Source organism: Humulus lupulus, chromosome 5 (assembly GCF_963169125.1).
Source record: "Humulus lupulus chromosome 5, drHumLupu1.1, whole genome shotgun sequence".
Classification (NCBI taxonomy): Eukaryota; Viridiplantae; Streptophyta; class Magnoliopsida; order Rosales; family Cannabaceae; genus Humulus; species Humulus lupulus.
The window spans coordinates 164,477,256-164,503,548 of record NC_084797.1 but is presented as its reverse complement, the minus strand read 5'-3'; the positions used below and the strand labels follow the sequence as shown (position 1 = coordinate 164,503,548).

Here is a 26,293-nt window from a genome sequence, read left to right as displayed (position 1 = left end):
GACAAGCGGTTAAAAGCGCTTCACCCCATAAGTTGAAGTTCAACTTAGAAAACACCAACATAGAATTTATCATCTCTAGATAAGTCCTATTTTTCCTTTCAGCAACACCATTGTGTTGTGGTGTATAAGGTGCAGTGCACTCATGAATTATACCATTTTCTTCACAAAATGTATTGAATTCATTAGAGAAGTACTCTCCTCCTCTATCACTTCTTACCACCTTAATCTTTTTGGTTTTCAACTTCTAATTTATACAATTTAAAAGCATCAAAAGTCTCATCTTTATGCTTTAAAAGAAACACATAGGTATATCTACTAAAATCATCTATAAAAGTAAGAAAATACCTTTTACCACCTCTAGTTAAAACACCATTTAATTCACAAAGATCACTATGGATTAAATCTAGTAAATTAGATGATCTTTCTACACTAGGAAATGGTTTCTTAATCATTTTTGCCTTAACACATGTTTCACATTTACCATAGTTTTTAATATTGCATGCAATCATACCACATTTTACTACTCTTTTCATGGTTGAAAAACCTATATGCTGCAATAGTCTAAGATGCCACAAAAATAAAGAATCATACTCAACAATATAGGCGGAATTAGCATTTTTATTGATAACATTGAAAGTTACATCATTGGTGCACAATTTAACCATAACCTCACAAGAGAACCCCTTTCCCAAAAATACATTTGATTTGGTAAGTATAAGTTTATCGGACTCAAAAACGGCTTTAATGCCGGGCTTGCCAAGCAAATCACCACTTACCAAGTTTCTACTCATTTCGGGAACATAAAGTACATTCACTAATGTAACTTTCTTGCCAGAGGTGAAGTAGACATCAATAGTACCTTTGCCAAGTACCTTGGATTTGCCCTCATTGCCCATTTGTATCTCATGGTTGCCCTTTGACTCTTCAAAGGTCTTGAACATTGATTTGTCATAGGTGACACGGACGGTGGCACATGTGTCATACCACCACCCTTTCACCTTGCCTTGGACCGCATTCACCTCACTAAGGGTAGCAACTATGTTTTCCTCTTGAGTTGCATTCACCTTAGGTCCTTGTTGGTCTTTTCTATGTCTACACTCTCTAGCATAGTGACCCTTTTTCCCACACACAAAGCAAGGACCTTTCTCGCCCTTAAACTTGTTTGGGTTGGTTTTTGGACCCAAAGGTTTCTCATTACCTTTTTTCCCTTTGTTTTTGGGATGTTTTGGTTGTGACACCGCATTTGCTTTGGAAGTCTCTCCATTAGACCCCTCCACAAGTTTATCTCTACATATCGATTCCTCTTCGATTCGAATGTGTTTTTGGATCTCCTCCAAAGAATAATCCTCATTTTTATGAAGGATTCTTTTCCTATAGCTCTTCCAAGTTGGTGGTAATTTAGCCACTATAGCACCAACTTGAAAGGCCTCAGGAAGCTCAATCTTTAACACTTTCAATTTATTAACAATAATTTGCAATTCATGAATTTGAGGAAGAATAGGTTTATTACCAAAAAATTTGAAATCGAAGTATTGAGATATCAAAAACTCTTTGGTACCTTCCTCTTCCGCCTTAAACTTTTTCTCAAGTGCATCCCATATCTCCTTGGCCGATTTGGTCTCGGTGTAGAGGTCATAGAGCCTATCGGATAGGGCGTTGAGGATATGACCCCTACAAAGAAGATTGTCCTCCTCCCTCTTCCTTCTCTTCTCCACCTCCTCGGGAGTGTCGTTGTCGGATGGCTCGGCTAGAGGTGCCAAGGAAGACTCAAGGATGTAGGCGATTTTGAGAGTGGTTAAAAGAAACCTCACCTTGTCTTGCCACCTAGTAAAATTGGATCCATCAAACCTATCCAATCTCACTAGGTCTTGGTTCATGATTTTGATTGTCTCCCCTTCCATTGAAACAAAAAGGGTTAAGCTTTTGAATATTAGGAAAAATAATATTGCCTCAATGGAAATGGTAAGATAATGTTACAACTCTATGCAAAATATTACAATGGACAAGATTTGATTAAATAAAGTGTTACAACTCTATAACTGAAAATACAAATAAAACAAAGGAAATGAAGAAGATGATGAAGAAGAAGAGAATAGTAAAATACAACTCAAAACAAAAGTTACAAATAAAATAAAGTGTTTGGACCAAATGAAAAGATTACAACTCTTAAACAAAATATACAAGTAAATAAAACAAGAGAATAAGAAGAAGAACAATAGAATAAAAGGAAGAACATAAACCACAAACAAACTCTCACTTACACAACCTAAGTGAAGAGGATTGGGGATCACCAACTTGAACAAGGTTTAAAACCTTTGTCCAAAAGCTTATTTCCCCCTAACTCAAGCACTAAGGGATCTCTCTCAGATTTTGGAAATGCTTTCTGGAATAATCAAGTGAAGCTGTCAGCCATTAGGGCCGCGGCGCTTGTTCCAGGCGCCGCGGCCCTCAGTCAATTTCAGCAACACATTTTTTTTCAGTTTTTCCAAAACGTTCCAATTTATCCCCACTTGATTTTCTAACTTCCATACACAATATGGGAGTTAAAATCACATCTCTATCAGCCATTTCTCATATGGCTTTAAGAAATTCATCTCAATATTGTGTAACAACAAATCTACACAATAATGGGTGATATTTTAGGAGTTACAAATTTGTGATGAATATGTAACACCAAATATGTTACATGTTTGGATATTTCACATATATCCAAATAATGTAACTCTCTATTATATGTTACAATATGTGACACTCTATGTCACATTTATTTAATCTAAAACATTATATTATAAAATATTATAATATTACATTATATTATAAAATAATATAACAAAATGTGTTACCACCATGATGATTGTTGGGGTTGAATATTTTCTGACAAACTTCAAGCCTAATCTTCTCTCAATGAAAGCATCAATGTGTTGACACGATTTTTTGCGAACGGGGATTAAGAAATCTGAAATAAAGAGATTAGATTTATAATAAACCGAAAGTATGAACACATAAGATTTTATGTGGTTCAGTGGTTAAAATCCACCTAGTCCACGAGTAACTCTTATTTTTGTTTAGGAACTCTTGGAGAAATTTTTTATGACAATTTCTACATAGTTTTAGCATACAAAAAGTCAATCCATATTACTGTCAATTCCTTCTATATTTATAGGGAATTGTGGTGGGCAATATTGGGTAACCGTACAATAAAAGGTAACTTACAGGACTGGGTAACTTTCCAAATACTAAAATACATAAATGCCCTAATTAAACCTATGGCTGTTATATCGGGCATTGAATACATAACGGTTATAAACATTTATTATGCATGAAGAATCTTCAAGTCTGTTGGGATTCTTCCTTATGCACGCCATTGGACTTCCGCAAGCTGGATGCACTACTTTAACTGGATGTTATGGGAGCATGAAGATCTGACTTGGATCATGCTTGGAGCTTGATGAGGGCGGTCTGGGTACCATATATCTCTTTCTCTATCACTGGCATTTGAGGCGATCTGGAGGATCTCAAGCTGTCCCAAACTTGGTGGCACAACCTCGAGCTATTTGATATGGAGTTAATGAAATATCTCTAGAGTCCAGTTTCCTTCATTTATTGCTTGCCAGCTGTACCCCGAGCAAGATAATCAAGCTCGTATGTTTAGGGTACAACAATTGTGTATTGATGATAAGGCAAATAGAATTCTTATTGATATTGTCCTTGCTACCAGTGCATTGGTATCAAAATAATCTATGCACTCATTTTGTCTAAACCTTTTGGCCACCAACCTTGCCTTAAAGTCTTGAGTTGTCCCATTAGTGTGATATTTTCTTCAAAATACCCACTTACAACCTATTAGCTTTGATTCATGTGGTGGATCAATAATCTCCCAAGTGTGGCTAAACATAATTGAATCCATCTCATCATTTATTGTCTCTTTCTAAAAATTAGAGTCTCTTGAGGACATAACTTCTTGGAAAGTTTTAGGATCATCCTCCACTTGAAATACCATTGGATACTACAAAGTGTTTTCCTTGTTATTTCCCTCTACTAGGTAAATAGTATCCACTTGAGAGGATTCATTTTGTGATCCATTCTCTTTAAGCCTTTGGCTTTTTCTAGGCATTTTCGGTTGCTCTACAACCCTTGAAGGTAACTCCTCTTGAGTTCCTTCTAATGAGATCGGATCTTGAGACTTGTTGTCACTATACAGTAGGTTCTCAAAGAACTCAACTTCTCTTGATTCAATTATCACATTAGACTCCAAGTTTAATAGCCTATAGGCCTTGCTATTTGAGGCATAGCCTACAAATGCACATTTTATGGCCTTTGGACTCAACTTGGTCCTTTTATGCTTCGTGCTCTTACAATAGGAAAGGCACCCCCACACTTTGAGATACCCTAGGTTGGCCCTCTTTCCTTTTCATATCTCATATGGTGAAATTTATTCTTCCTTAGAGGAATCTAGTTTAGAATATGACAAGTAGATATCAAGGTTTCTCCCTATAACGCAAAACTCAAATTAGCATGTAATAGCATAGCATTTATCATTTCAACATGTGTTCTATTCTTTCTTTCTGTTATACCATTTTTTTGGGGAGTATAAGGGGCTATATATTCATGTATTATGTCATTCATCTCACACAAAAAATTGAATTCATTGGAAAAGTATTCACCGCCCCTATCACTTTTAATTACTTTGACTTTCTTTTCCAATTGATTTTCAACTTTGACTTTATAGATTTTAAACATGATTAATGCCTCATCCTTATTCTTAAGCATGTACACATACGTGAATCTAGAGCAATCATCAATAAAGGTAATAAAGTACATAAATCCACCCCTAGTAAATATTCCATTCAATTCACATAAATCACTATGTATCAAATCTAACAAGTTAGTTTCTCTTTCAACACTTGGAAAATGTTTCTTTACCATCTTAGATTTAATACATAACTCACATTTATCATACTCAACATCATTTCATATAGTTAATCCACATTTGATAACTCTTTTAATTGTGCTATATCATATATGAGCAAGTCTATTATGCCACAGAGCAATAGAATCAAAGCAAACCATATACGAGGAAGATGTGCATGCATTACTATCAAAACAAGAGTCTTTGGTACACAATTTTATCATCCCATCAAATACATACCCTTTCCCCATAAAGTAGTTCCCCTTGGATAAGATTAGCTTTCCGGACTTAAACACAACTTTGATGCCCGATTTGCTCAACAAGTGCCCACTCACAAGATTCCTACTCATATCCAAAACATACAACACATTGGTCAAATGAACCTTCTTTTTGGATGTGAAGTAGAGATCAACATTATTTTTTCCCAACACCTTGGATCTATGCTCATTGCCCATTTGGATCTCATGGCCATTCTTAGACTCTTCAAAAGTTTTGAAGACCTCTCTATCATAAGTTACATGAATGGTGGCACAAGTATCATACCATGATCCTTCCACTTTTCCTTGGATGGCATTCACCTCACTCAAGGTAGCAACCAACTCATCTTCGGTTGTGTTGACCTTGGATCCATTGTTGTTGGACTTTCAAAACTTGCATTCTCTAGCCATGTGACCACTCTTGCCACATACAAAACAAGGGCCTCTCACACCCTTGAATTTCCCTTCATTCTTAGATATGAATCTTTCTTTGATTGGGGTCTCTTGTGATTATTTCCCTTGGATTGAGAGCTCTTCTCTACGGCGTTAGCCTTGGATGTCCCAAAATTGGACTCATCCATACACTTGTCTCTAGAACGAGACTCATTTGCAATCCTTAGGTGCTTTAGAATATCCTCCAATGAGATCTCCTCATTCTTATGGAGAATCTTCTTTCTATAGCCCCTCCAAAATGGAGGCAACTTGTCTATGATCCCACCCACAATGGAGGATTCCAACAATGTTATTTTTAGGGTAGATAACTTATTCACAATAACTTGTAGCTAATGTACTTGGGGGAGTAAGGCTTTTCCATCAAAGAATTTTAATTCCATGTATTGAGTTATGAAGAATTTCTTGGTACCTTCTTCTTCGATTTTATACTTCTTCTCAAGTACATCCCATATCTACTTTGTTAATGTTGTATTGGTGTAGAGATCATAGATTAGAGACGATCCATAGAGCATTGAGAATGTGGCCTCTGCATATAAGCTCATCCTCTTCCCTTTTCTTCTTTTCCTTGATCACCTCTTGAGTATCTGTTGGGGTTTTATGCCCTAATTAAAACCCAAATTCCTTGTAATCTCATTTTATTATCAATAAAACAATATAAATCATTTTTTTACTTGGTCAATCACTTTGCCCACATGTTTTATTTTCATGATTATTTGTTTAATATAAACTTCTATTAAATCCCGAGCATATAGCTAATCTTATTTATAGTGACGTAATCACAGTGGAATATAAATATGATTATATGTTCAAAATAAGTTAGTTCTAAGATTAGTCAGTGCACAAGATTTACACTGACTTGCCAATCTACGATATGATCTACTTACACATTACAGTGTTATGTTCTTTCCAGAACATTAGCAAAGTAGATAAGATCGGATGTATTTTTTACATCTGATTGGACCGATATTGACAGTTGATAAGATAAGTAAACATACTGTTATTATCTATTCTAGTCATATCATATAGTTGACCATAGGTCAATGCAATCTCAATTTTGAGTGGTTAGTATTCTAACTGATAGCATTATTTGAGTTCTTTGACTTGTTTGTTACCAGCTTACCCTACGGACTAACCCATACTTACATCTTGGGAACTCGGTAGTATAATTGAGTGGGAGTGTTAATCATAGATATGAACATCTATAGCTTCTTATGAGGAAGTGAAACAGTGGTTTCCTTTTAGTTTGGTTCAAGGTGTTAAATGATAGAGATCTCATTTCAGTAATTAAATTAGTTTACTGAAATATCATTTACAAGGAACTAAGTGTTTTAAGGATAAAATACAATGAGGGGTAAAACGGTATTTTAGTCCTATCTCATTGTAGACCGTCTATAGAGGATTGAGTGACAATTATGGTTGTAACAATGGATAATTAATAGCGTATCTATATTTGTTATAGAGCGTTCTATGAATTCAATAGTGCAATTCCGAGTCTATAGTGGAGTCACGAGGAATTAATAAGTTAGTAAATTTATTTGTTAGATTTATGATAACTTATTGGAGCTTGATTTCATAGGCCCATGGTCCCCATTGTACCTTGGATAAAATCATCTAGATAGTCTCAATTAATTGATTTAATTATCAAAGTTGACTAGGTCAATTTTGGATAGTTTCACAGAGTTATATATTTTTTTAGAAGAAAAGATAAATTAGGGCATATTTATTAATTAAGATAAATTGGTATCTAAATTAATAAATATGTTTAAATCAAGGTTCAAATTATAAATAATTAATTTGATAAATGATTTAAATAATTATTTAATTAATTAAATCAATAGAAAATAATACTGGCTTTGATTTTAAGTCCAATAGGCTTATAATCAAATGAGAAATTTCACGGGCCTAAAGCCCGTGATAATTTTGACCTAGGGCTTCATATTGGCTATTATTTTATTGATTTTTTAATTAAATTAAATGACCTAATTGAGTCTATAAAATGAGTGCTTAGAGAGAAGTCAAAAAAGACGACAGATAAGTTTAATCACTAGTTTTCTGATAGGTTTTAAATTCTCTCTAAACATAAGTCTTTTTCTAAGTCTCTTTGTTATTTTCTCTTCTTCTCTCTGTATCTATCTCATGTGTTGAGAATTGCCCACACTAGTCTAGGTGATTCTAAGGATAGATTGGAAGACTGTGAAGAAATTAGAAGAACGGTTCAGTTTCTTGATAATACTCTGCGACAGAAAGGATACAAGAGTTAGAGAAACTAAAGGAATGACTCTTTCATTTCGTTGCGTATACTATAAGTATTCGTATCATTGTTTCTCTTTGAATTCAATTTCATACACATGTTCTAGGTTATCTCATATTAATTTGTTTAATATTAGATCTACGTGAAAATAAATAAAGATCATGTATAAGTTTTCCCAACAACTGGCCTCAGAGCCTTTGGTAATATTTATTTTCATGCATGAACATGTTAAAAATTAGATTATTTGATGTGTTTGAATAATTGAATGGATTTTGATGTTTTTATGAAGCATATTGATTTTATGTGATTATTAGCAATTTTTAGGTTATTTTGTAGTGTTTTCTATGCTATTAATTTTTATATATGATTTATTTTGTGTAAAACATGTTAAAAAAATAATTAGAAAATTGTTTTAGTTTGAAAAATTGCTCAAAAAAATTTTTTTTGGAAAAATTTGGCCTGGCTGCCCATGCGCGCGCGCACACCCATGCTCACCAACCATCAGCGCGGTGAACAGTACCCACGGGTACTATTCATCCAAACATATTAATTTTTTTTAAATTAAAGAAAAATAAAATTAGTGGAAATAAATTATTTATAATCAAAACCAAAAATACTTTTTTAGTTTTATCATTTAATTTTTTTTAAATAAGATATTTTTGTTAGTTGAGATTTAAATAATTAGATATTTTCTACAAAGATTCAAATTCAAATTTAAAAATAGACTAACAACTTAATTTTAAATCTTTTAATATATTAAATTATTAGAATTAAGATATCAGAGATTTAAGATATTTTCTTTTAAATTCTTGATATTTTTATTAAATCTTTATTTGAAAATATAAATGTCTTTTTATTCTATAGTTTTTAATATTTAAATTATTTGAAATTTGAATATTGTTAGTTAGATATTTTTATAGATATTTGAATTTAATTAAATATTTTAGGGTTGTTATAACTATTAATATTTTATTTTTTTTAAAATGGTTAAAATATTTGCTTATAGTTGTAACAACACAAGATATTTAAAAAAAAAAAACTTAAGATATTGATTTTAAAATTTAAATTTGGTTAAATTTTGAAAAATATCAATTTTTTTCAGCCAATTAATAAAATATATTTTTTTAATAAATGATATTTAAATTAACTTTGCTTAATTATTGATAAATCCTATTTAAATTAAATTAATATTTTTTTTCAAATTAACCTAAAACCAAGTAGATAGTTGATAAATGAAATTTAAATTAACTATTGTTAATTATTAATAAATTTCATTTAAATTGACTTATTTTTTGTAAAAGATTAATTAATTTGATTTTTTTTTTATAAATTCTAGATAATTAATTGTGGTACTTTTGCAAATGAAATAAATTGTGGTATTTTTGCATAAATTCATAGAATTGCTCATATAGTAACATGATTAGGCCCATCCAATTATAACATGTTTATTTGCATTATATGTGGTATTTTTGTAATTGGGCTTAGATGCATATAGTGGCCAATATGTTTGTTAGATATATGGTTTTGGCTAGGGGTGAACATTTGACCCGAAAAACCCGCAAACCCGCCCGACTCGCAACCCGAAAACCCGTTTTTTGGGAAAACCCATCGGATTCGAGTTAAATCCGACCTGAACCCGAGAAAAGTCGGGTCGAGTTCGGGTTTGAAATTTGTTAAACTCGAGTTCGGGTTCAAACCCGAAATCCAAAAAAAATAGTATTTTTGAAAAAATGTGTAAAAAATGGTATTTTTGCAAAATTTGGCTTTTTAGCCCAAAACCCAATAGGCCCAACCCAACTCAAAATCCAAAAAAAAAATGGTATTCTTGAAAAAAGTGTAAAAAAAAATAGTATTTTTGCAAAATTTGGCTTTTCAGCCCAAAACACAAATGGCCTAGCCCAACCCGAAACCTAAAACCCAAAAAAACCTGAAAATTTTGGATCGGTTTCGGTACCATTTTTCTCAACCAGAAACTCGTAAAACCCGAACCCGAAAATTCGACCCGTGTGCACCCCTAGTTTTTGCCAAATAAAATATTCATAAAATTATAGGTTTTATTTAGGCCCATTAGAAAATGTAAAGTTTAAATTCCTCTCTTGTGAGTGATTCCACTTGTGAAGGCCCATTTGCTTTGCATGACTATAGTGGGTCAAATCAATTAATAAAACGAAGGTTTAAATTCCTATCTTTTAGACCTTGTATGGAAGATTGGGGCCTTTGTAGTGGGAACGACATACTGGACCCAGCCCTCCTCCATACAAGCCCAATTGTTAAGGCCCATTTACCTGAGTTTGACTTAATTGTATATGTTCATTATATTAGTTAAACCTAAATATTGATTAGCAACAAATTAATTCTAAATTAATTGAATTTGTTTCAATGTGACACTTTAGAATTAATAGGAAATTATAGGACTTTGGTTTTAAAAATTTTAATCTGTTTAATTTTGTTTGAAAACCAGTCATTAATTTTCTAAAAATAAATAATAAAAATACTATTTTTAATTTTAATAATGAGATTATTTTTAAGAATTTTATTCGATCTCCTCCGTTGGTTTAACATAGTCAATAGCTTAATGGAGCCTCGAGGCGCTTTGATTCATCCCCCTACGGAAGGTGTTCATTAGCTATTTTGACAAGGTTAGATCTTGAAAGATAGATAATTATAGGTCAAATTCTACTAGACTCGCCCCTACGGTGACTACTAGGACTAAATCTGTGACGACCCTAAGGTAGGGTACGCCCGCCACATACTAGTAATTCTAGGGTTTACGAGTATGTTAGGCACTTGACCTTACCTTAGGGTAGTCACAGATGGTATTAGAGCTTTGAGTTTGTAGATGTCGTATACTCGTTATGTTATTAAATTTTGGGATCCAAAATGCTACTAAGTTCCGCCACAAGACAAGTCACACATGAATGATTAGTATAATCTATCAATATTTGAGTTAATGTATGTTAATGATGTGGTATAATTGTATTAGAAACTCATTGTGTGTTTGAGTTTCCATGATATAAGTATGAGTTTGGATTAAATGATTATTCCCATGCACGGTAGAGAAACTGAAGTTTGTTATTTATCTGAATGCATGCCTTTATTATTGATGTGATAAATAATTGAAGATTTATCGATGTCGATGTTTGGGTTGTTATTTGATATTCTCAAGCTTTGAAAGTGACCTATCAATTTAGTTAGTATATTAAAGGGTTAATGTGTCAGGTTAGTGTTTTGGATAGCAGAGTTTTAAGTTGTCAATGAGAGCACACAATAAGAAACTTTAGTGAAACAGTAGTAAATATATATATATATAAAAGGTGCATAATACATTTAAAATTTGGGAGTCACATTAAGGATTGGGGTTCTGGACACGTTCTACCTCGTTGATCAACTTTTGTTGTTCAACTATAAGGGTCTCCCCATTAGTTTGTAGTGTTCGACATTTTTCCTTCATATCGACTGAGTAGTTAGCTAGAAGTTTAGTTAAAGTCCCATTCTCCTTAACAAACTTCTTCTTCTCTCGAGTCAATCTCTTGTTAGCATTTCTAATGGTTATCATCTCTTGTTTTTGTGTTTCTATATACCTTTTCAAGTGGTCAACCTCTTGTTCTCTTGCAAGAACCCGCTGGCCTAGGTTTGAGACCGATGCTGCCACCTGAATGGTAAGGACTAAGAAATCTTTTACAGCTTGTAGGTCTAACCTATGGGATAAAATTGTTTGGTCTTTAGGGATGAGTATGCTTTGACCTATACTAACGACCACCTTTTTATCGAGCATAACTGAATCCTCCACCGTGACAAGGCCAGTATCAGAGTAAAATTTGGGAAGCCAAACTCTGGGAAATTGAGTCTTTTGTTCTGGGATGTGTACCGTAGGATACACCATTAGCTGTGGTAAGGGTTCAGAAATTTTTGGTGAAGGTTCGAAAGTGGGTAGATTTGGCTCAGGTAAAGCTAAAGTTAAGTCTAAGTTCATCTGAGATGATGAGGATGCCATGTGTTGCTTAGCTTGGGTAATGGACGGAAGAAATAATGATTTGGTTTTCAAAAGCTTGAGATTGATTGTGTTATATAGTGTGTATGTGATGAATTTTATTTATAGAAAAAAATGTGTTGAATTGTTGGGTCATTGGAACCTTGAATTTGGTCAATTGCCTAACATACTCATAAACCCTAGAATTACAAGTATGTGGCGGACGTACCCTACCTTAGGGTCGTCACAAAATCTATGATTATCGAAATCGTGGGTCTAGCTCATAAAATAAGAGATTTTTTTTTCTTATTTTGATCTAATAGTAGGTGTTAATAGTGGTGTCCATTATTAAATGAGTTTACAACTTTATTTAACTAGTAGTATTTTTGACTCTCGCCAACTGGGACAAGGATGTCATAGATTAGTTAAAAACCTAAAGAAATAGATATATGATTGTTTTTGGTATTTTTTCTCATATCTTATATATTTTGGTATATGTTGTGCTATTTCTTGACATTTGTGTGAATAGAAGTTTTATTGAGCAAATGTGATAGATTTCTATTTTATTGGTAATTTGTTGTAACGCCCTGGATAGTCAAGACCGTTACACTGTGTGTTTATAAAGTGTTGGACTTGCTAATCAAGTCATTTAATTAAAAACGTATTATTGAAACTATAAGGGAACTAGGGTTAAAATGTTTTGGTCTCAAAAGTCACATTTTCCATTAAGAAACGTTTCCTGTTAACACGGGATCCCAAAAACATAAAGATTAAGGATCGTTTACAAAAGAAATAAGGTTTAAATACAATATCAAGCCATATTAAGGCAAAACATACAGTTAGGCAATCCGTGTCCTGATCCACTCCTCGACCATGGCGATCGAACAGCTGGCTATGTACATTCAACCCCGCAGCTCTCCATCTCAGGATTGGTCCAACTTGCCCTTGCCTTTATCTGCACCACGTAGCACCCGTGAGCCAAGGCCCAGCAAGAAAACACAACAACAGAGCATAAGCAATCGACAGACAAATCAATATCTCATATTGCATCACATATTCTCAACCATATAATCACACAGTATAATCAAGTATTCAGCATACTAACATATTAACTCATATCATATAACAGTTCACAAATGATAACTAAGGCTAGCGCCCTCAGGCCGCTCCCTCTGTTATCCCACTGACTCCGGCCCGCTTAAACCGAGCTCAGTGAATATTAAGCTGTCCTCAGCTACTAGTGGCCAAGCCGCGCCCTGTGCGCAAATATTGTGTAGAGTACCCTTAGGCCGCTATCACATGTCCCATGGCGTAATACCATCATTAACATAATACAAGTATCGGGAGCACTTAGTCCCATCACAATCATATAACCGAGTGCAGTTTTCTTACCTTTCGATTCGCTAGCTTTGATCTCTCGACTCCTTGAGCACGATCCCCCTCGAGCCCTAGTGCTCACCTAAACACAACCATAGGCCAAAGTCATCATCAATCCTCAAGTCCAAAACCTAGCCTTGGGGCCAATCCCAAGCCCCCGGGAAGTCCTAGTTCCACCAAACAAGGTAGTGGAATCAAACCCCAAACCCTTGGTCAAAAACCCTTGCAAACAACCCTAAAATCCCCTTCTGAAAACATGGCAGCGCTACAGCGCTCTTAGGAGGGCGCTACAGTGCTACAAACAGAAGCAAAATCCCTTCAGCATGCATGGCCTAGCACTACAACGCCCAAAGGCTAGCGCTGTAGCGCTAGTCACAGACAGGCAAACTCTAAATTTCCCTTCCTGCGATTTCCTCAAACCAAACTCAACCAGAACTTCTCCAAACCTTTACCAAACTCAAAAACAACCTTATGAACATACTCCACTCATCCTAAGCACCCCAAATACTCAAAACCCAATCACATGCATCTCTAATCCCAAAATTCATCATAGCTGACCCTAAGCTTAGAAACTCAGCAGAAACCAGTCAAAACATCAGAGTTAGAAGCTTAGAGTTTATACCTTTGATGGAACTTCGACCTCAAGTTGCCTCAAGACCTCCTTGGCTTGCTCTTCCTCAACCCTTGGCTCCAACTTCCCTAGAATTCCCCATCAACACAGCTTAGATATCTTTGCTAAACACCAAAACCAGAACTGAAGGAATTACAGAATTTTACCTCAAGTGATGGCCTAACCTTGCTAAACCCTTGTCAAATCCTCAAGCTTAGCTCAGAAACCTTATGGCTTAGTTGACCTAGCTCCCCTCTGAATTTTTCTCCAAGAAAACGCCCAAAAATGGTGAAGGAGATCACCAACCGACTCCTAGGAAAACAACTCTGTTTTTCCTTCCTTTTCTTTCTCCTTTCTTTTCCTTCTTTTCTTTTCAGACTTCTATTACATTCTACCACTTCCACTAACATAAAGCCTTAGCATATCTATCCCTTGCAAGCCAAATGGCCTTAATGCCCTCCCCTTTATTTCTAACCCTTTAATCCACTTAAGGGCATTCTAGTCATTTTACCCAATTCTCGCTAATTCCTCGAGTGTCTCAAATATTTACCGCTTAATTCCCGATACCTAACTAATCACCAATAATATTCCTCGATGTCAAAATAGACTCCAATATACTCACTGAATTCCCATTTATACCTCCAAGCTCACCCCGAGCCGGGTATAAATCCCTGCCATGACTTTTTTGCTACTTTGCTCACTAGGATCATCTCGAGTCACAGATCATGAATATATCCACATAATAATGTGGTCTCAACAATTATCACATATATCAATACAGTTATGCCCATACTGGCCAAAATTACGATTATGCCCTTCTAACATAATCAGGGCCTACATGCATACTAATACACATAGTCATGCGTCTCAAATATTCAAATAGTCATATATCATGCTTTAAATCATAATCATGCATTTACTCATCAAAGTCACACATAATTCCCATTATGCCCTCTAGGCACACTAATCAAGACCCTTAAGACTTATTAGCGAATTTGGGTCGTTACATTTGTAGTTTTAAGTTAAGGTTGTGTCTACTCCCATCCTTTCTCAACTTTCGATGGAGAAACTCACTGGAGAAAACTTCCTTAATTGGAAGCAGAATATCAACATAAAGTTGATTGGTGACAACTCCGAGTTTGTCATGATTGAGGAATCCTCATAACGAGCATTGTGTCTGCACGTTTGTGATGGCACCGTCAGTGCTCGTGATGGCACCGTAAATGCTTGTGATGGCACTGTCAATGCTTGTGATGGCACCGTAAATTCTTGGATAGCACCATCTCCGCACATACGTGATGACACAGTGAATGCTCGAATAACACCATGTCTGCACGTTTGTGATCAACTCAACTATGGTCTGACGCAGCTCGTGAACGAGCTTCAAACTTTTTGAGTCTATCATGGGTGGACCTAGTAAATGAGGAGAAAATAAGACTACTGTTATTGCTGCTGATCTAGCTAAGGCTGAAGTTAACCAAGCTTCGTCTTCGAAAGCTGGAAACAAGAGGAAAGGTGGACAAAACACCAACCCCAAGCCTGCAAAGGCTGCAAAGACGAGTGCACAACCTATAGCACAGACGTCTAAGGGGAAGAACAAGCAAAACAAGAAAGGTAAAGATAAGTGTTTTCACTACAAAGAGAAGGGGCATTGGAAACGAGATTGCTCCAAGTCTCTAGCAGCTAAAAACGAAGGTAATGATTATAGTTCATTTATCTTAGAAACATGTGTTTAGAGAATGATAAATCTTTTTGGAGTATTGATTATGGATCTACCAACCATGTTTGTAACTCTTTATAGTTTCTTGAATCATGGGAGGAAGTGGACGAAGGCGGCTTAAAGCTTAGAGTTGGGAACAGAGCGTTCGTTGCGGTCCAAGCTAGAGGAAGAGCTTGTCTGAAGTTCGGAAATAAATACTTAATTTTAAAAGATGTATTTTTTTATTCTAGATTTTAGTAAAAATTTAATTTCAATGGATCACAATTATGTATTGCATGTTTGGAAAATAGGCTTTATATTTTTTGACCTAACGAACCCCTCGCTCTTAATAATGATTTATTCAAAGTAGCTAAACCTAGGACCAATAAACGTCAAAAGACCGATAACGATAATATGACGTATTTATGGCACTTGATACTAGGTCACATTGGCTATGACAGGATTCAAAGACTTACAAAGGATGGACCTTTGAGAAAACTCACCTTAGGCGAATTACCTGTCTGTGAATCTTGTCTAGAAGGAAAACTGACCAAGCATCCATTCTTTGCAAAGGGTGATAGGGCTAAAGAACCACTTGGTCTTGTGCATTAAGATGTTTGTGGACCTTTGAATGTACAAGCCAGAGGTGGTTTTGAGTATTTCGTCACTTTCATTGACGATTACTCTAGGTACTCATGTCTTTACCTAATGCATAGGAAATAGAAACATTTTCAAAGTTTCAGGAATTCCTAGCAATGGCTCAGAATCAATTAGGTAAAATGTTAAAGATCCTGCGATCGGATAGGGGTGGAGAATATTTGGATATGTAGTTCCAAGATCATTTAACTGAACTTGGGATTTTATCACAACTTATTGCCTCAGGTACTCCGCAACAAAATGGTGTAGCGGAATGCTAAAACAGAACTTTATTGGAAATGGTTAGATGCTATACCAAGTCACTATGTTGTCACATCATCATAATTGTTAGTATCCATCTATGAGTAGTAATTATTGAGAAGTCTTCCATATATATTATTTTTATTATTATGTTACAAATTTAATTTTATATTTTTTAATAGTAAGTTATGTGGAGAGATTTATATACATATAACACAATTATTAACGTGTATTTTGTTATATATTTATAAATATAAATATTTTTAATTTTTCATAAACAGAGACTATTAATATTATTATTATTATTATGAGTTAAATTATTTGTTATTAGTTATTATGTTATTGTGTTATTTAATGTTATTATATTATCATTAAAATAATTATTTATATTGGTTATTTGACTTTGTGTTTTGTTAAGCCTTGTTTTATTGGAGTTTTCAAAGTTGTTGAAGATCATTATAGATGTTGAAGTATGAAACATTAATAAAAGATAAATTTTTATTTTTATTTTTTATTGTAATTATAGTGTGAAATATGTAATGTTAAATTAATTAAGGAAATTCTTATATACAGGTACAGAAAACACTCTTAGCCCACTAGCATATTCGAAACATGGTTTGGCTTGATGGTATGCTCACACATGGCTCTTGGAGTTTCGAAAAGTTTGTGTGGCTGGTTGGTAAATTGACACGTGGAGAACCCTTTTGAAAACATTTGATGGGGTTTTTGCCACGTTTTTAATAGAACGTTTTGGTTAAAAAAAATTGACACATGTTTTTAAAAGAAAAAGTAGGTGAAAAAGTGGATGAAGATAGAGAAATTCAATAAGTACAATGAGTGAGCCTCCTCTGTGATCAGGTACATGAAGAAGAAGTGCAGTGGTGGTGTTTTTTTTTTTTTTTGTAATTAACAACGAGAGCTCAAGCCCTTGCAACTATAGTCCATGATTTTCTGTTGAGTCCAAAGTTTTATTTCTTCGGTTAAAAATACGAAAATGTTGGTGTAGGTAAAGTGTTTGTTTATTTTTCAGTTAAAAATTTGAAAATGTTTCATAGGTATGGGTTGGATGGTTTTGGATTCATTAATTAGATTGTTTATATTTATGAGCCTACCAAGTTGGTATGTTGAAAGAATGGATGTCAAAGCAGAGAGGGTTTATTCAGTTTTACAAATATTGTGGTCGATTGGCGTTGGATTGGAGGTTCTTGAGACAGAGTTTAGGTTTGTGTCACTTTTGTTGATTTATTTATTAGTTTTTTTTTTTTATTTGATTGCTTTTCTTATAATTTTTTTGAGATTTGTGACCCAGTTGGATTTTTTGTGTAGATTTGTTGAAGTTAATAGATTGTAAAAGACAAATTCTTAGTTACGGGTATGCTTGATTCGATCCCTTAAATTCAATTTTGAACAAATTGTTGGTGGATTATGTAATGTGATGTATTATTAGTTTTTTACGGAACATAGATGAAGGAAAAATAATGTGCTTTATTAATGTAATTTGTATATGGGTACAGAGTTTAGAGAAAAGGTCCTTATACAGGAAGTGAGTTATAGTCAGTTATAGTCGTAACAAATTCAAATGAATTAGCTTAACAAACTAACTAACAATACAATTGACTAACTAAAGGTATCTAATAAGTATTTTTATGTTGTTTTTTTTCTTTTCTGCCAAGTGGTGTCCAATTCAACTTAACATGTATAATGTTAATATGTCAATCTCCATCACACTATGAAATACTCCTGTCTTTAATTAATCTTATTTGTTTTGTATTTTTTTTGTTCAATATTTATTTTAAATGAATGATGGTGGTTTTTTGTAATTATTTTTTTTGGGTCCTGTTGTAATCCTAATGAGAGTGTTGTTTAAGTAAATTGCCTTTTTTTTTATGTGGTGTAGCTTATTTTTTTTAGATGGAGTCATCAAAATTTAGAGAGTTAGTGGAAGTAATTGTTGATATAGGTAATATTTTTGAAAAAATGAAGGGACATTTGTGTAGGGTTGATCTTTACTACAACAATTACTTAGTGGATGTACATTTTGGACGTTAATCAAATTTTGACGCTGTTGTTGGGGAGGTAGTTTTTCAAGAGTTTAGTGGAATTTTTACAAAGATGTTAGTAATTTTATTTGTATTTTTTTATTATTAATGTTGTGTTAGCATTATTCTACCAGTGTGTTGTATTATTTTTTTCTTTTTGATTTTTATTTCTATTTGTTAATTTTTAGTGAAATTGAATATTGTTAAAAAAAAAAAAAGTTTAGTCATACATTTAAACTTTTTTACTTTAGGATTTAAAAAAACAAATATATATATATAAATTTAAGTAAAAAAAAAACGTAAAAAAATAATATATATATATGGGTGATTCTTATTAGGCCAACGATTCCAAACCGCTTGGCATATAAGCGGAATGACTTCCGCTCCTTCAATTTATTATATGCCAATTGTTTTATTGTAAAAGTGTTGGGAATGTGCTGTCCCCAAGTACACTTATGTGTACTATTCTGACAATTGATTTATAGGGTGAAGACCTACTTTTTATTTTAATATACAATTTGTACTCATGACAACCGGTTTTGGTTACCAGTTGGATTTTTTTATAATAAAAAAATTAGTTAAATAGGAATATAAATGTCTTTCTATACCATGTATATCTTTCCATATAAAAATAGCTATCTGCACATTATTTACAAATGTTAGCACAGAGATTTAATAAAAGGTACACAACTGTTGCTATAGGATGCACATTTATATATTTTTTTTTTGTTGCTAGAACTCATGGCCTTCAACATTTATATTAATTTTTTTGACTTGAAAGATGATTATCTACTATTTATTTATCTTTTATAATTTTTGGAAATACATGGTTAAATTATTTTCTTAATAATGCGATTTTGATTGTAAACTTGTTATTTTAAGTTTTAAAATTATAGATATTTAAAATTCAATGTTCCAAATCATATAGGAATTGGGGTTATTTTTAAAAAAATAAAATTTAGTTTATATTGTATGCAATATATTTATATTAAATTTGACAATGTATCATATTAAATAATTGAGTAAGTAACACAACATTCAACATGTTAGTGAATATAATTTTTCTTAGTTATATTTATTGCAATTCAATATAAAATGTTATTACATTGAATTACCTTATTTTGCTTGTAGTTAAATAATCGACATGTTCCGTCATGTTAACACAGCTTGGTTTGGCCTTGATCTTAAAATTGTTGCATAAGTTGCCTGTGTATTGCTAAAGTACCACCGATCATAGGTCTGCCTTTCATGACGGTTGGTATTTGGATCTAGACCACCTCGAAGGGAGAAGTCTTCATTATAACCTATATGCTGGTATTGTATTGTTACAGGCTCTTGAAGACGTGCTCTGATTGGGAACATGTGTTCCATAATCAACTGAAAATAAGATAATTATTATTCATGCAATGATAGTGTTAAATAATAATAAATATATTTATTTTTATTGATTTTAACATATAAATAAAACATATATAGATCAATATGTTAGTCGGTTTGATTTTGAAAATATGATCAATACATAAGCGTAGTAATAACTATTACAAAATGATTCCATGATTTAACTATTAAGAGATAGTGATCTTATAAATAATATCCAGTACAGTACAGAATAACATTGCGTCCAATAGGTTGCGCATTACACATGATCATCATAATCATTCCCAAAATACTCCTGCGTTGAATAAGGCATGCCACTTTCACCTCCCGCGTTTTCATTCTCTCATAACCTCCTGACTGCATAGCAATATGGGACACAATCTGAGAAGTTTTTATCCCGACTGAGTTCACCGAACGATCTTGTGCAAGCAAACCATCGGACACCACACGATTATTCTTGAGGAATTGCAACTCAGGGACCGATACCATTTCATGATTATGTTCGTGGCTGAATTCTTTTGCCAACCATAAGTCATTATCTTTCATGTGAACCACTCTGAGAGCTACCTGACATCCAGATCTTGTGATTGGTCTTGATCGTTTTTTGCGATTGGGCATATTCACATATTCACTCCGTCTATAACCTTCTCTTGTACAAACCCACCTTCTCATTGATACTACCCTATTTCTTCTCTTCACGTCATCTGACCTTTTGCCAAACCCCATCCACTTTTCATATATTTCATAGAATGACTCCCACTTATCAACCGAATCTAGATACTTACCAGCAATGTCCATTTTTTCTAGTTCGTTAACTGTTTTAGTTATATTTAACTCCTGTATTATCAAAGCTCACTCATGATTTGAACTTGTATCAACGTCTACCATCTGTAAAGAAATTGTAAAACTTCTTAAATTTACCATGTTATATTATGTTCAGTTTAAATTATATATGGATTATGGAATAAGCCCATTTATTATTGGGCATTTGACATGCTATTGTGATTGGGCTACATCTTTAAATGAAAATGGGCACAATGTATGTGTGTTGTACTTTTAGTAATGCCCATATTGCTAGGCCATGAATAGTTGGCAAAAAATGATATTCAAATGTACTTTCAGTCCTTGGTATTAATATAAAAACTTATATTTTTTGACAATGGTTATGTGTAAGTAATAATGTGGAATTGTATCAAATCCTTAAACATTATCCAAAAAAGAGGACTAAAAAAATAGACAAATGAGATTTTATTGATTTATCATGAGTTGTGATTTAGCAACTTATTTGAACACTATCATTAGAAAATTTGTTTTTTTAATAAATTATTGTCTCATTCAAGATTCTTTTAATAAAATGTATAATCTTTATTTAAAAAAATTAAAAAAAATAGTAATTGTGAGTAGACTACATATATTACATATGTATAACTTAAAAATATTGTGATTTCATAAAGCCACACGTATGACTACATAGATTTAACTACGGATAATTTCATCATTATACCACCAACATATATACACGTTTATGGAGCACTATAATCTTTACTAACATGTACAAATTATTTTTCGTTAACTAAGACTTAGATTAAAATAAATAAGAATGTATCCACATGCATGATTCACAAGTTAGAATACATTTCCAGTTAAAAAATTCGTATATTTAAAAAATAAATGCATGATACATACCTTCGTAGATGTTGTAGTGTTGCTTGTAGTGGTGCCCTAGCTTGACTACTTATCATGTAAGATAGTTGTTTTATTAAACAAAATATTGCATTAGGAAGGATATATAGATAGATTGCTCAACAATTTAATTGAAAATAAAGAATGTATTAGGGTGAAGAAAAAATAATAGTTATTAAACAGACCTTGAGATCCTAACTTTGCTTAACATACATGCATTGCCATATCTATTTGATAGAAACGAAACTCTAGAGCATCATCATCAAAGAGAGTTGGAAATATGTCTTCCAATTTTATTAATTTTTATTTTTTGTAATGAAAGTGTGTAGATGGACTTGTGATAAGCTAACATCGTCTCGGTGCTCTTTTGGATGCACCAACAGCCACGAAACTCAATACGGGTGACCGAGGGACTCGTTGGGGTGATTACCTAAGATCTGGACTCGTTTCGATTCACCGAGACAGGGGTTCGGGTCAGGAGTGTCGAGCTAGACTCGCTCGGATGCACTCACGCATCAGTGTGACTAACACAGTCTTTGTGCTCTTTCGGATGCAGTGACTGCCACGCAGCTCATTACGAGTGACCGAGGGATTCGTTGGGGTGATTACCCAAAATCTGGACTCGTTTCGATTCACTGAGACAGGGGTTTGGTCAGGAGTGCTGAGCTGGACTCGCTCGGATTGTCTCACGTATTATCGTCTTGGTGCTCTTTCAGATGCACTGAATGCAACACAACTCATTACGGGTGACCGAGGGACTCGTTGGGGTGATTACCCAAGATCTGGACTCATTTCGATTCACCAAGATAGGGGTTCGGTCAGGAGTGCCGAGCTGGACTCGTTCGGATTGTCTCAGCATTAGTGTGACTAACATCGTATCGGTGCTCTTTCAGATGCACCGACTGCACAACTCATTACGGGTGACCGAGGGACTCGTTGGGGTGATTACCCAAGATCTGGACTTGTTTTGATTCACCGAGACAGGGGTTCGGTCAAGAGTGCCGAGCTGGACTCGCTCAGATTGTCTCACGCATTAGTGTGACTAACATCGTCTCGGTACTCTTTCAGATGCACCGAATGCAACACAACTAATTATGGGTGACCAAGGGACTCGTTGGGGTGATTACCCAAGATCTAGACTCGTTTCAATTCACTGAGACAAGGGTTCGATCAGGAGTGCCGAGCTGGACTCGCTCGGATCGTCTCACGTGTATTAGTGTGACTAACATCGTCTCGGTGCTCTTTCGGATGCACCAACTGCCACGCAACTCATTACGGGTGACCGAGGGACTCATTGGGTTGGTTACACAAGATCTGGACTCCTTTCGATCCATCAAGATAGGGGTTCGGGTCAGGAGTGCCGAGCTGGACTCGCTTGGATTGTCTCACGCATTAGTCTGACTAACATCGTTTCGGTGCTCTTTCGGATGCACCAACTGCAACACAACTCATTACGAGTGACCGAGGGACTCGTTGGGGTGATTACCCAAGAACTGGACTCATTTCGATTCACCGAGACAGGGGTTCAAGTCAGGAGTGCCGAGCTAGACTCGCTCGGATTGTCTCACGCATTAGTGTGACTAACATCGTCTCGGTGCTCTTTCGGATGCACCGACTACCACACAAATCATTACGGGTGATCGAGGGACTTGTCAAGTTGATTACACAAGATCTGGACTCGTTTCGATTCATTGAGACAGAGGTTCGAGTCAGGAGTGCCGAGCTGGACTCCCTCAGATGCACCGAGTCATGCATTAGTGTGATTAACACCGTCTCGGCGCTCTTTCGAGTGCACCGACATCCATGCAACTCTATACGGGTGATCAAGGGACTCGTCAGGGTGATTACACAAGATTTGGACTTGTTTCGATTCACCGATAGGATGGTTTGGGTCAGTAGTGCCGAGCTGGACTCGCTCGGATTGTCTCACGCATTAGTGTGACTAACATCGTCTCGGTGTTCTTTTGGATGCACCAACAGCCACAAAACTCAATACGGGCGATCGAGGGAATCTTTGGGGTGATTACCCAAGATCTGGACTCGTTTCGATTCACCGAGACAGGGGTTCGGTCAAGAGTGTCGAGCTGGACTCGCTAGGATTGTCTCACGTATTAGTGTGACTAACATCGTCTCGGTGCTCTTTCGGATGCACTGACTGCCACGCAACTCATTACGGGTGACCGAGGGACTCTTCAAGTTGATTACACATGATATGAACTTGTTTCGATCCCCCGAGACAGGGGTTCGGGTCAGGAGTGCCGAGCTGGACTCGCTGAGATTGTCTCATGTAGTGTGACTAACATCGTCTCAATGCTCTTTCGGATGCACCGACTGCAAGGAAAATCATTACAGGTGATCGAGGGACTCGTTGGGGTGATTAACCAAGATCTAGACTCGTTTCGAATCACCGAGATAGGGGTTCGAGTTAGGAGTGCCGAGCTAGACTCGCTCGGATTGTCTCACGCATTAGTGTGACTAACATCGTCTCGGTGCTCTCTCAGATGCATCGACTGCCACACAATTCATTACGGGTGATCGAGGGACTCATCAAGTTGATTACACAAGATCTAGACTCGTTTCGATTCACTAAGACAGGGGTTCGAGTCAGGAGTGCCGAGATGGACTCCCTCGGATGCACCGAGTCACGCATTAGTTTGATTAACACCATCTCGACGCTCTTTCGGGTGGACCGACATCCATGCAACTCTATACGGGTGACCGAGGGACTCGTCAGGGTGATTACACAAGATCTAGACTTGTTTTGATTCACTGATAGGAGGGTTCGAGTCAGGAGTGCCGAGCTGGACTCGCTCGGATTGTCTCACGCAATAGTGTGACTAACATCGTCTCAGTGTTCTTTTGGATGCACCGACAGCCATGAAACTCAATACAGGTGATTGAGCGACTCGTTAGGGTGATTACCCAAGATCTGGACTCGTTTCAATTCACGGAGATAGGGGTTCGGGTCAGGAGTGCCGAGCTAGACTCGCTCGGATGCACTCTTGCATCAGTGTGACTAACACAGTCTTTGTACTCTTTCGGATGCACCGACTACCATGCAGATCATTACGGATGACCGAGGGACTTGCTGGGGTGATTTCCCAAGATCTGGACTTGTTTCGATTCATCGAGATAGGGGTTCGGTCAGGAGTGCCGAGCAGGACTCGCTCAGATTGTCTCACGCATTAGTGTGACTAACATCATCTCGGTGCTCTTTCAGAAGCACTGACTGCAACGCAACTCATTATGGGTGACCAAGGGACTCGTTGGGGTGATTACCCAAGATCTAGACTCGTTTCAATTCACCAAGATAGGGGTTCGGTCAGGAGTGCCAAGCTGGACTCGCTCAGATTGTCTCACGCATTAGTGTGACTAACATCGTCTCGGTGCTCTTTCAGATGCACCGACTGCCACACAACTCATTACGGGTGACTGAGGGACTCGTTGGGTTGATTACACAAGATCTGGACTCGTTACGATTCACCAAGACAGGGGTTCGGGTCAGGAGTGCCGAGTTGGACTCGCTCGGATTGTCTCACGCATTAGTGTGACTAACATCGTCTCGTCTCGGTCCCCAATAACTTCAATATCTTAGTTCAGGTAGGATGTCTTTATGAACCGTTTGTTTGATGAAGAACTGGAGTTTTTTTTTAAAAAAAAACTGAGTAATTTTTGTATTTCAGATAAAGAAAAGGTTTGGAATCATTGGCCTTCAGATAAAGAAAAGGAGATGTTGAAAGAGAAGAAAATGAGTGGTTTTTCTATAAAACAATGACTGGGAAGGTGACCGGTTGTCAAAGTCATCATTGCACTATTAAAGTTAAGTCATACCCCTACTAAAGTAGATTGTAACTGCAGAATACTCCCCAGCTGTTGGATCATTATTCCAACTTTCAATGGCCCATATTAATGCAGCATTCATGAGCTTCCACCGTTGGATCATTACAATAAAAATCAATGGCTTAGATCAAGAAGTGGAATGTCTTCCACCTCCGTACCAAGCGGGATGGAATCGTGGTCCTTCTTCTTATTATTATTATATATATGTTGACGCGGTTCTTTGCCAACAGGTAATTAAGAAAATAAGAGGAAGGGATTAGTGCTTATGTTGAACCGAAATAGATGAATGATCTTTTTAGGAATGGGCTGGTGACACAATTACGTTTTTAGGTGGTTCAAAGGTTAAAATCCTTCTACTCCACCAGTCAATATTATTGCTATATGTTTGGTATTCTCTTACAGGGTACTTCTTACACAATAGAGTCCAACCCTTTGTAACTCCCAGGGTCTCCATATTTATAGGAGAAGGCACCTGGGAGTTGGTAAGAAGGTCATCCCGTGACCTTCTTACCAATCATGTCAACTCTGTGAAATTCATGATTAATTCCTAAAACCTGACACATGAAGTGTGGTCTAATCAATAGGTAAGGGGGATAATGGGCCGCACGGCCCAACCCGGTTGTGGGTGTCAGAATGCGCACATTCATGCTGCGTGTCCGAGAAGTCAGGGATATATCAGACACGTGATGTCTGATATATGCACGTTTACCTTGCGTGGTTGACTTTATAAGGGGTAACAACCTCCAACTCTAGCTCGTACCACGAGCTGGATGCTTCCCTCGACCTGTGGCTTTCAAAGTCCAAACTCAGTCTAATCTTGGCGAACCCTTAGGTTACCTCGAGCTGAGGAGGTAGGATCTTTCGAGTGGCAGCTCCGGTCTTGGGGATGTCCACGTGGTAGACATGATTAGGCCGAATCTCATGATTAGGC

General features: G+C 35.8%; 1 protein-coding gene across 1 annotated transcript; it reads right to left on the bottom strand.

Moving 5' to 3' along the window:
• Positions 1 to 20,043: 20,043 nt before the first annotated feature.
• Positions 20,044 to 20,637, bottom strand: LOC133779636 (uncharacterized). The gene has a single exon (XM_062219575.1). The coding sequence runs from the start codon at positions 20,635 to 20,637 to the stop codon at positions 20,044 to 20,046; it is 594 nt and encodes a 197-aa protein (XP_062075559.1).
• Between the last annotated feature and the right edge of the window lie 5,656 nt (positions 20,638 to 26,293).